Consider the following 11,776-nt stretch of genomic DNA (forward strand, 5'->3'; position numbering starts at 1 on the left):
AATATTTTAATTTTAAATATTACATTCTAATTTAATATAAATATGGTTTTTTAAAATTAATCTTTAATTTAACTTAAGTTAATTAAGTACTTTTAACTGAGTTAATTTTTTATTCATATAACATAACTAAATTAATTTTATAATTATAGCTAATATTAATATTAATATTTAGCTATAAGCTATAATTATAGCTTATAATTTTTAGCTATTAATTTTAATTTAATTTAGTTAAAACATAATATTAACTTATCCAACTCTGATAACAATCAAATAATAAAATAAATAAAATAAATAAATAAATAAATAACAACTAAAAGCATTCTTTATAATTAAAATTTGAAACAATTAATCTAAACAAATAAATAATTACAATAAATAAAATAAATTAAATAAAAATTAAAAAATAAGTTCCATCTTAAAGTAACGTTATAAAAAATTTTGCCGTTAGCGTCATTTGTGAATAAATCAATAATTATGTAATCCTTTTGAAACTCTACAATTTTTGTATAAAATATTGTTTTTGGAAATTCTTATTTTTTAAAATATTTAAGGAGTCCTGGACTTTTAATACATCCTGTATAATCCAATGTACAATCCGATATATAATAAATAATTATATTGTAATAACAATTATTATATCACTAATATAATTATTATATTATATAATCTATTATCTTCTGTATTGTGCTATTATGCTATTATCTTTTTTTCTTTTATTTTTCATTATCTTTTACTCTTTCTAAGACTCTAAGTCTTTTAGCTTCTTTAAATATGGCTACAAGAGAGTCTAGAGTCTCTTCTCCAGTAGGAATAATTTGATCGGGAGGCAACAGAAAGCCGTAATGTCCACGATCACGCAACTCATAACAATAAACGATACGCTTGCCATAAGTACCTCTGATATAATCTACAGTATTTCCGTAGGCCGAATCTAGAATAAAATTTGTTCTTTAAAAATTTGTATTCTAAATTAAATAAAACAGAGAGCTATTTCTATCTTTCTATTTAATAATGTAAAATAAGATATTTTACATTAGTTTCGTTTAATTTACAATTTTAATAAGAAATTTGACTATGTCACTTAATTTTATATAATTATATAATACTGTACGAAAATGATAAAGATTACAAATAAAATAAAAATAATATTATTCTTACAAATTGTCTCGGCGATATTTCCAATCCGATACTCAGTTCCGTATTTTTTCTTAAGAGCTACAGCTGCTTTTAAAGCAATGGCCTCCTAAAAATACAAATAACTCAATTATCAATAGAGTATATTGTAGTCAATATTCAATATTGTATATTGTATATTGTATCATAATTATAATAAAGTTGAGATAAAATAAGTAATGTACTATAAGACATTTTTTTTCTTGTTATACAAAATATTTTAAATAACTATGTTTATACTTTTTTATAATAAAATATCCTACCAATTCATCGTGATTATCGATATGTCTTTTCGTATAGCCGTAAGGAAACATCAACAATTGTTTAAAACTGTGGAATGATATATACGCATAGAATTTGTCGGAAATAGATTCAATATATTCAGACATGCTCTTTGTTTCTATTTCGGAAAACGGCTCACTTCCACCATAAGAATTGGAGCACGGCCTATTATTGGTATCTAAATGTATAAAATCACAATGATATTATTGATTATCATAGAACTCTATCATAGAAAAGACAAGAACGTACTCCATTTGTAGTTCCAGTTTCTGTTCGGATCTGCACCAACGCAGAAGATATTTTGTGGTTTACGAGTCTTCCTCCATAGCCGGTTCTGAAAGTAAGAAAAATTTAAGTGCGTGCATAATTTGAATTCGTAAATATAAATACAAATCTGTACGTGTAATTTAGATACATGTAGGATAGTATTACTAGATAAGATTTACCGTGGTATGTGTATATACGTATCCATCAGGATTGAATAAGGGGAAAATATACCAATCGTGTCTCTCAGCCAAAGCTCTGACCTCCGGATCGCTGCTAGTCAGCAATTGATGTAGAATGTACATGACAGTCGCCGGCGAGATCCATTCTCTGGCATGGATGCCACCCTCGAGAAAGATTCCGGGGTTATTGGCTTTAAATGAAACCTTGACACCTTTGATCGGACGGCCTTCGTATGATTTGCCTCCTACAACAATCTTTACTTTGTCTGGATGTTGGCTGGCCAGGTCGTCCAAATTTTTATAAATAGTCTTCAGAGTATGATAGCTTTTAAAATCAAATGATGACTGATGAGGAGGCATTGTTTGATCGATCAATGCTTGAACGTCCTCAATGTGAAGCTGATAGGATACCCCGATTTGGGTTAATAATTTGTAAAATTGCGGCAGATAGTGAGGAACTACCATAAGGACTAGTGACGTGTTCGAGAAGTGCGATGACTCCCAGACAATATACTATAAACAATATTCCAACAGTAATTTTGATTAATTGAAATATAATTTTAATTTTCAAGAAGTTATACACGTGGTTAAATTATATTTATAATTTTACATATTAAATTGTACTTATTTATTTAAAATATTTGCAAAATCAATTTTATAAATGTTGAGTAGATTATATAAAGTTCGATTACATAAAGAAATTAATTTTGAATCTTGGTTATTGAATTTATATGATTTTATTGAATTTATATGATACTAATTTTATTTTTTTAATACTTTAATTTTGTTTAAAACAAGGAAGAAATTGTATGAATTTTTATAGTGTTTATATATCTTTTAAAAAATTTACTCACTCCGTTGTTTATTTTTGTTTGAAGTAGTTTTTTAATTCTTTGCGTCGTGTTAATTTGAAAAACTTTATAATTTTTATAGATAGCTTTCTGAGCAATAACCATCATCACGATAGTAAATAACGTTATTATCTTCCACATAATGTTTCTGTGTTATATAAAGAAATTTCTTATAAATATTTTTTCAAACTTATTGCAATATAAAAATATTGCAGAACGATTAGATTATCGATATTTCTTATTATCATATACATATTTAATTTTTAAATATGTGTATCCTAATTTGTTAACTCATAAATTATCTTTTTCATGGAAATGGACTCATTAAATTCAAAATAAAAAAAAAAAAATATTTCTAGCTACCGTTGTCGTTTTATTCTTTATAATTAAATTACGGATTAGTAGTAGTACGTTAATATTCACATTACTTAAAAAAAGTCAGGTAGTATGTAATAAATAAAAAGTGATTATATTAAAAAAATTAAAGAGAACATTAAGAGCATGTTAAGAATAATCATTATATTAAAATTAATTATAAAATCAAATCTAGTTAAATACCTGTACAAATACTTGTATAATTTGTCAGAAGTAATAAGTATATAAATGATGAGAACAAACGGGATGACGGACAGTATTGTAGAATAAATGAAACACTGGTATCGTTTTTTAGAAATCGATGACAATATCTAACGATTGGATTTTAATAGCTCACAGTTATATGATTTAAATTACAATAATTAAGAAACATGTTCGATCTTAAACAACAATATTTATGTAAGCAACTTACCCGCGTTCAAAATACTGTTATTTACAAAGTCTTTAATTTAAATATGTTCGGTTGTCGAAAAAAAAAAACGAAAAAGTCAGAAATATTATGCCTTCATTTGTCTTTATGAATACAAAGAAATGTGCGTTACTTAAAAAAAAATATTTTAATTCTTTTTAACTGACCGACATTTCTTTAGTGTATACTGCATTTAGAATGTCTGGAAGAAGTGCTTTTAAAACAAATTCACAGTCGATAAACAATTGATAAAGTGATGTAAACCGTGCTCGCTATATATTATTGTATTTTGAGAAAATATGTTTTTGCAATAATATATATTTTATTATTTAATATGTATAATATGTATAATATGTATAATAACTATTAAGTTCATGCTTGTTTTTCTAGTTATATAAATGTATGATATGTGAGTATATTATAAATATCTTTCTAAAAAATAGTTCTTACGTAATTTTCATATCTATAAATTCTTATGTAAGTAATATTGCTTTTAAACATATTGCAAATAGAAATAATCGATTATAAGTGCATGAATAATAAAATAAATAAATTTAAAGTAATATTTAATAATTAGTTAAGTTATTCAGAAGTAGCATTTTAAAAGATTAAATATATAGATTGATTTTTTTCAAATACAGATATAGGTGTTACAGATGATTTCCTCTGTAATGTCGGAAGCACAGGAAATTCAAAATATTACATCATTAAATATAATATAATAAATATAAATATTAAACTTTATTTTTTATTCAATAAATTACAAATTGAAGTAATAAATATACTTGTCATTTCCAAATAAAAATACATAATTGATAACAATCTAAACAAAAATTAATATTTAATTTCTATTGAAATATGCCATTATCTCATTAAGTAAAGCCATGAGGGAATCTAAAGTTTCCTCTCCAGTTGGAATAATCTGCTCAGGTGGTAACAAAAAACCGTAATTACCTTTATCACGTAACTCGTAAGTAAATACAATGTTTTTATAGAGAGCGACGAAATCTGTACTACTACCACTGTATTCACCTAGAATTTAATATTATTTATAAAAAGTACATAATATATCTTTTAAACTGCAATTATCCTAATAAGATATAATAATAAATATATACTCATTTATGTGTGTTTATATATATATATATATATATATATATATATGAAAAACAAATGTTATATGAAACCGTTATTATTAATATTACAAGATAAACAAGAAATATAATATAATAGAGTATTTTGAATAATTAAACGTTTACATACTGTAGAGTTCATTAAAACATCCAACTGCATATTGGGTACCATGTCTCTTTTTAAGAGCTTCGATTGCTATCCGGCCTACACGAAACTAAAATTATAAATGTTATATTTATTTTTGTTACAATACTTGATCATATTAAATGTAAACAATATGTTATTTTAATTTATGGAAGTTCGCATTTTAAAGAGAGAAAGAATGCATTTAATACGAAAAGTTATATAAAACAATGTTTAGAATTAAAGCGATATGCGATTAAATAATAATGATATAAAAAAATATGTAATAGAATAAAAATAAAGGCTTATTAAATATAATCAGCATTATCTCATTAACATAAATAGATAATATGAAAATAGTTATGTAATCTGAGTTTCCAAAACATTATTTTTTTTTTTTTTATTAAATTATTTTTTTTATTACATTTTTTATTTATTAAATGCTTCTCAAAGAAAACGTTTTCTTTCAACATTTCCTTTCAAGATTTCTTACCAAATCTTCATGAAAGAACATACATTCTTCCCTGTAGCCATAAGGAAAGAGTAATAATTGCGAAAAGCTATGGAACGCGATATAAACGTAGAAATTGTCAAGATTGGACCATATATATTCGGATAAACTTTTCATCTCTATTTCGGAGAATGGCTTACTTCCAGGATACATTTCGGAGCATGGATCATTATTCGTTCCGCTAGCTGAAAATATTAAATTACAATATTACAGATAAATTTTAATCTCACAAACTTTTCATCTCTCAAAATAATCTAGATTTTTGTTTTACAATCTTTTTCTGTATTATACTCTTTATTACACTCTTCTGTTTTCCGAATACTTACTATTCCATTCGAAACCCCAGTTTCTATTAGGATCTGACCCGATGCAGAAAGGACTAGACGGTTTGAGAGTTTTTTTCCATAGTCGATCCTAAACAATTATTAAAAAAAAAAAACTTATTTGTGCAAAAAATTTAAATGATATAATTTAAATTTAAATGATGAAAATTTTAAATGATGCTGTGTAATATTGCTGTGCGAAATTAATCTTACTTGAGTATGCGTGAATACATAGCCATCCGGATTAAATGATGGAAAAATGTACCAATTATGACTTTCAGCTATGCGTCTCACTTCACTATCATTGCTAGTCAGCAACTGATCCAAAATATATAGGACAGTCGACGTCGCAATCCATTCTCTGGCATGAATACCACCCTCGATGAAAACTCCGGGATTTTCTTCGTGAAAAATTACCTTTACGCCTCTGATTTCGCGCCCTTCAAATGTTGTGCCACCTACGATAATCTCTACTTTCTTGGGATATAACTTGGTTAGATTTTCCAAATAATCGTAGATATCCTCGAGAGTATGATAATTTTTAAAATCAAAACCATTCGATTGATTTGTAAGCATAGTATTGTCAATGAGTTTCTGAATATTATGGATTTTGATATCATAAGGTGCACCGATCTTGCCTAAAATTTCAGATAAGTCGGATAATTTGTGCGGAGGTACCATAATATCTATTTCTCTATTCATTACAGATGGTTCTCTCCAGAAGGAAACCTATAAACAAAATTCAGTTCCGTAATTTCATTTAATTAAAATTTAATCTCAAGTATACTGTGAAATTATATCAGATATTTTTTAATTATATTCTCACGTGTAATTTTAGCATTTTATCAATAAGTTTCAAATATTTCCATAAAATTGATTTTCATTAATTTTAGAAAGCTAAAATATAAAACAATATAAATATGAATAACTATTACTATTCCGAATATTAACTGATATAACTGAAATAATATGATCAAATGAAATCAAATAATATGATCAAATGATCAAATAATATTATTTTTTTATTAAAAAAAATGATCAAATAATATTATTTTTTGATTAAAAAAAAAAGTATCTGCGTACAAAGAAAATATCTGCATATGTTTATCTAAATGATTTTTACTTACGCCAATGTTATTAGTATTTCTCAACAATTTAAGTAAGTCTAATTGCGATTCGTTTCTTGGAATCACGCTAAAGAGCTTGTAATTTTCGTAAATAGCCTTGTCAATTGCATGTATACTTTTGGCCACGACACATAATATTATTATCCACCACATGATGACTATATATAAACAAATTTTGTAATAATTTAATTGTAAATATTCTTCGAGATTATAATATTACGTATCACTTTTATATTAATTATCAATAACACATATACAAAATAAATATTTTAATCTGACCCTGAAATGAGATTAGATGTAGATTTTTGGACATTAAAAATAGATCTAATATTGTCAAATTTATGTATCAGGATTCAAAAATAACAAGATGTAGTTGTAAAAAGTTGTAAAAAAAACATATCAAGCGTAACAATCATATAATATATATATATATATATATATATATATATATATATATATATATAAAAACATATGATATACATTTTATTGCATATAAAATAGCATTTTATCAATAAATTTGTAAATGCTTATATTCGAATAAAAAGATAAGTGCTAAAATTTTTTCATCGCTTCCTATTTTCCGGATTATTTATAATTCTCATTTTTTTATTCGGACATAATTATTTCTTTTTAAACAAAATAAGCAACAAATAAAATATGTAAGAATATTTATGAGACTTTATATATAATTACATAATTTTCTTGTACGTATTTTTATATTTTTTCGCAAATATTATAACTTAATATCTTTAAATTACGATATAATACATAAATGTGATGATTACATGTAATTATATAGAATATTACATTTACATTTTCATATTTTCACATTTTGATTATTTATCTATAATGTCTAAAATTTATACAAAACACTACATCTATTTCAAAATATTAAAGATAAAGTATTTGTGCAGACCTGAAGTTGTTATCATCAATTAAATATTTAAATCGTTAATTCAGAAATTATCTTTTTTAAAGCAATCAACTTGCCGATTACGAAATAAGAACTTCTTTATTTATCGTTATCGTTTCGTTATTTAAATATTACATAAAAACCACATTAAAATTTAACATTAAAAAGATAAAGAATCATTTTGCGGTAAATTAAAAAAATTATTTCGTAAACATATGCTCTCGATATATATATATATATATATATATATATATATATATCACAATAATTATATTCTTTTTACATATATAAAAAGTAGATTATAAACAGATAACAGATATTGTTTTAAATAGTAAAATATTATGTAAAATTAACATAAGTAAAACTAGTAAGTTTAAAAATACATAATGTAGGTTTTAAATACATTAAAGCTATTTAATAATAGCATAAATATTGTCACATGTAATATTGTCAATGTAATATTAATGTAAATATATTATTAGATATATGTATACTGTTCTTTAAAAACTTAATTCTCTAAAAATTTTAAATTAAAAATTCTTATTATATGAGAGTAATTATGATCAAACCTATTTAAAACAAATCCAAATATTATTTACCAGAAATGATTAATTTTCAGAAATAAAGATTCCACTAGATGAAAATTAATAGAAAGAGTCCGAAGGAGACCTCCGAAATCGATGACAATCCCCAACGATTTGATTCAAATTGGTCTCGGAAATGAGTTATATAAAAATGAGAAACATGATTTAGTCGATATAATCCTAAACAATAATATTTACTAGCGTAATCTGATGGCGATCAAAATATCTCTATGTTTCGCTGAGTCTTTAATTCTTTCTAACTTATTCAACTTTTAATAAACGGTATATTTAATAAAATTGGACAAAATAAATTTGTAAATATAGAAAGTTTTTGTGTAAATATAGATCATTATCCTCTAACAATTTGATTATTAATAACTAATTTTATTATCAAAGATCTAAATTTTAATTGATTTAATTAAAAAACTTAATTTGTTAACATTCCGAGACAAAAGCATTCGCATAGTTTTATTCATTTTAATTAAACAAATGCATTCAGATTAATTGGAAAAAAATTACGCTGTATGTAATGAGTTAAACCGATGATTATATTAGATTGCCAAAGAATATAAGTTATTAAATGTCAAAGAATATAAGTTATTAAAAATATTCATTACGTAAGTTCGCGAAATTAAGAGTATTATTAAAAATTTCATGTATAAGGTATATATAAACTATGTATATATTCTTCATGTATATATTCATATATTACATAAATTCGTATGGGTTTTCAATTTGTCACATGAAGCATAGCCCATTCTGTTTTTCAATATCAAACATACAGTTTCACATTGGTTTTTGTTTATGAATTCACAATACATTATAATATAAAAAATTCTCTAATTTTTTTAAACATCTTATATGATATTATTTATTTAATTAAACATCTTGTATAATACGTAACAATAAGTTTTGCTTTTTGAATTATTGTTACATAGAATCAAACTAAAATTTAAATTCTTAAAAAATAATGAAATAATGCTAATAAAAAAAATCAGATCAGATGAAAGTGGGAATAATTGATAATTAAAATTTAATCTAAATAATGTTTAGAAAAATTTAGTTTTTTTTATAAATATATTTTATAAATATATTTATATAATTCCTGATAAGATTCCAAATTATTTTTGATTTATAATTGACAATAATATACATAGATGGCAGCTCATATATTAAAATTTCTTTCAGTAACTTGATTCAATCTAACTTAATCCAATTTTGTTTTTTTAAAATATTTTTATATTTATATTTGAAATAAGTGATAATTGATTAATGTAACGGCATATTCCTATTATTTGTCGCAATTCTTTGCGAATTTCGACAACAGTTTGCATTAGATTTAGTGTGTATATTTAAGGAACACGTGCACCTAACCTCAAACCATTTCGTGACATGTCTTAAGATCGTGGCAAATAGTCTGTTAGAGATCATTTTTATACTCGGCAAACATGCCTGCTCCATGCGAAGATATTATTGAGGACATCGAGGATTTAATCACGTCGCAGGATATAACGCCTAAAGAGAGATATAGTTCGCGAAAACATATTACAATACGGCCGAAGCGAAAAAAGCAAATACAGGAGGAAGTGTCGCAACCGCCTATTTTGACAAGCATAATACCCGGTACGCAGACGATCTACGTGAAAACGTGGGGATGTACGCACAACAGTTCGGACACCGAATACATGGCCGGTCAGCTGGCAGCGTACGGTTATAATTTAACTGACGATAAGCTAAAAGCAGATCTATGGCTCCTGAATTCATGTACTGTCAAGAGTCCCGCTGAGGATCAATTTAGAAATGAAATCGAATATGGGAAGAAGAACGGCAAGCATGTTGTCGTAGCTGGGTACATATAGTTAATATTACGGCAATAAAGCAGGGAAGAATTAATTATTTTATTAATAGTGGCTTGTAATCTTTAATGCCACTTGTGATGACGTTTATAAAAAAGTTTTTATTCATATCTCTAATTTTGTATTTTTTTATTACTTGACTTAATTTATATATCTATACATTTTTTATTATGACTAAAGAAAATTAAAATATCAATTTTATCCTTTTTGTGTAAATAAAATTAGTTTTTATAGAATTTTTATCCTCTTTACTTCTTTGGCCTGTTTTGTTTTTCCTTTTAAGGAAAATTAAGCTGTTCCAAAATTCTATTTTATTTCTATTTTACAGATGTGTACCACAAGGTGCCCCAAAATCTTCCTTTCTCCAAGGACTGAGTATAATTGGAGTTCAACAAATCGATCGAGTTGTGGAGGTTGTGGAGGAAACCTTGAAAGGAAATACAGTGAGGTTTTTACAGCAGAAGAAAGACTCTGGAAAGAAGATGGGTGGCGCTTCGCTGAGTCTTCCAAAAGTGCGACGGAATCCTCTCATTGAAATTATAGCCATTAACACAGGTTGTTTAAATCAATGCACTTATTGCAAAACGAAACATGCACGAGGAAATTTGGGTAGTTATCCACCAGAGAAGATAGTCGAGCGAGCCAAGCAGGCCTTTGAGGAAGGTGTATGTGAATTGTGGCTCACATCAGAAGATACAGGTGCTTATGGCAGAGATATTGGTACCAGTCTGCCAGAACTGTTATGGCAATTAGTAGATGTGATCCCTGACGGTTGCATGATGCGTGTCGGTATGACTAATCCACCATATATCTTGGAGCATCTGGACGAAATGGCTAAAATTTTGCAACATCCTAGAGTTTATAGCTTTTTACACATCCCAGTGCAGTCCGGCAGTGATCAAGTGTTGGCTGACATGAAACGGGAATATACACGTGCCGATTTCGAGCATGTAGTGAACTTCTTGAGCGAGCGGGTGCCTGGTTTAACTATCGCCACGGATATCATTTGCGGCTTTCCCACGGAAACGGAGGCAGATTTCGAAGAGACGATGACACTCTGTCAAAAGTACAAGTTTCCAAGTCTCTTTATCAATCAATTTTTCTCCCGGCCAGGCACACCTGCTGCTAGGATGCCGAAAGTACCTACACAGGAGGTGAAAACAAGGACCAAGAGGCTATCGGAATTCTTCCAGTCGTACGAACCGTATGGACACAAAGTAGGAATAATGCAAAAAGTGTTAGTAACAGAAGTATCACATGATAAACAGCATTACGTGAGTCATAATAAATTCTACGAGCAGATATTGATTCCCATGAAGCAAGAGTATATGGGAAAGATAATTGACGTAAGAATTATAGAAGCAACAAAATTCTCTATGAAAGGAGAACCAATCGGTAAAGATGTATTAGCACCAAAGCCTCTTGCGCGAGGAATCGAATCCAGAATATTATTCGAGATGAAGTTGTTGAAATATGCATTAGCAACAATTACGATGATTTTTTTAGCCGTGATACTTAAAATATTATGAAAATTTCTGACATATATAATTTATACGAGATTATACAAATTTTAATTATAGAAACACGCTGTATAAAATTGTATAAATTGTAATTTATGTAATTGTATAATGAAATATATATATCTCTTTACTTAAAATTAGTATGTTTT

General features: G+C 26.5%; 3 protein-coding genes across 5 annotated transcripts; 1 reads left to right on the forward strand and 2 right to left on the reverse strand.

Annotated features, from left to right (window-relative positions):
- Positions 1–310: 310 nt before the first annotated feature.
- LOC105434253 (zinc carboxypeptidase-like) lies at positions 311–3,713 on the reverse strand. Of its 3 annotated transcripts, XM_089076624.1 has the most exons (7): positions 3,311–3,713; positions 2,756–2,900; positions 1,902–2,414; positions 1,705–1,789; positions 1,437–1,633; positions 1,159–1,243; positions 311–931 (listed from the first exon to the last, which is right to left on the reverse strand). In XM_089076624.1, the coding sequence occupies exons 2-7, from the start codon at positions 2,891–2,893 to the stop codon at positions 714–716; spliced, it is 1,236 nt and encodes a 411-aa protein (XP_088932750.1). In that variant the 5' UTR covers positions 2,894–2,900; positions 3,311–3,713; the 3' UTR covers positions 311–713. The 3 variants fall into 3 exon arrangements, with proteins under 3 accessions (XP_088932750.1, XP_088932751.1, XP_088932749.1); XM_089076625.1 differs by lacking the exon at positions 2,756–2,900 and having other exon boundaries at positions 3,311–3,712; XM_089076623.1 differs by having other exon boundaries at positions 2,756–3,712.
- A 537-nt stretch (positions 3,714–4,250) lies between these two features.
- Positions 4,251–8,604, reverse strand: LOC105434254 (zinc carboxypeptidase-like). The gene is made up of 7 exons (XM_089076831.1): positions 8,267–8,604; positions 6,755–6,912; positions 5,841–6,356; positions 5,631–5,718; positions 5,287–5,489; positions 4,800–4,884; positions 4,251–4,568 (listed from the first exon to the last, which is right to left on the reverse strand). The coding sequence occupies exons 2-7, from the start codon at positions 6,905–6,907 to the stop codon at positions 4,378–4,380; spliced, it is 1,236 nt and encodes a 411-aa protein (XP_088932957.1). The 5' UTR covers positions 6,908–6,912; positions 8,267–8,604; the 3' UTR covers positions 4,251–4,377.
- An 808-nt stretch (positions 8,605–9,412) lies between these two features.
- On the forward strand, positions 9,413–11,764 carry LOC105434217 (threonylcarbamoyladenosine tRNA methylthiotransferase). Its single transcript, XM_011649874.3, has 2 exons — positions 9,413–10,100; positions 10,436–11,764. Exons 1-2 carry the CDS (start codon positions 9,700–9,702, stop codon positions 11,634–11,636), a joined length of 1,602 nt encoding a protein of 533 aa, XP_011648176.2. The 5' UTR covers positions 9,413–9,699; the 3' UTR covers positions 11,637–11,764.
- The last annotated feature ends 12 nt before the right edge of the window (positions 11,765–11,776 follow it).

Source organism: Pogonomyrmex barbatus, unplaced genomic scaffold (assembly GCF_055798465.1).
Source record: "Pogonomyrmex barbatus isolate J1 unplaced genomic scaffold, ASM5579846v1 scaffold2, whole genome shotgun sequence".
Taxonomy (NCBI): Eukaryota; Metazoa; Arthropoda; class Insecta; order Hymenoptera; family Formicidae; genus Pogonomyrmex; species Pogonomyrmex barbatus.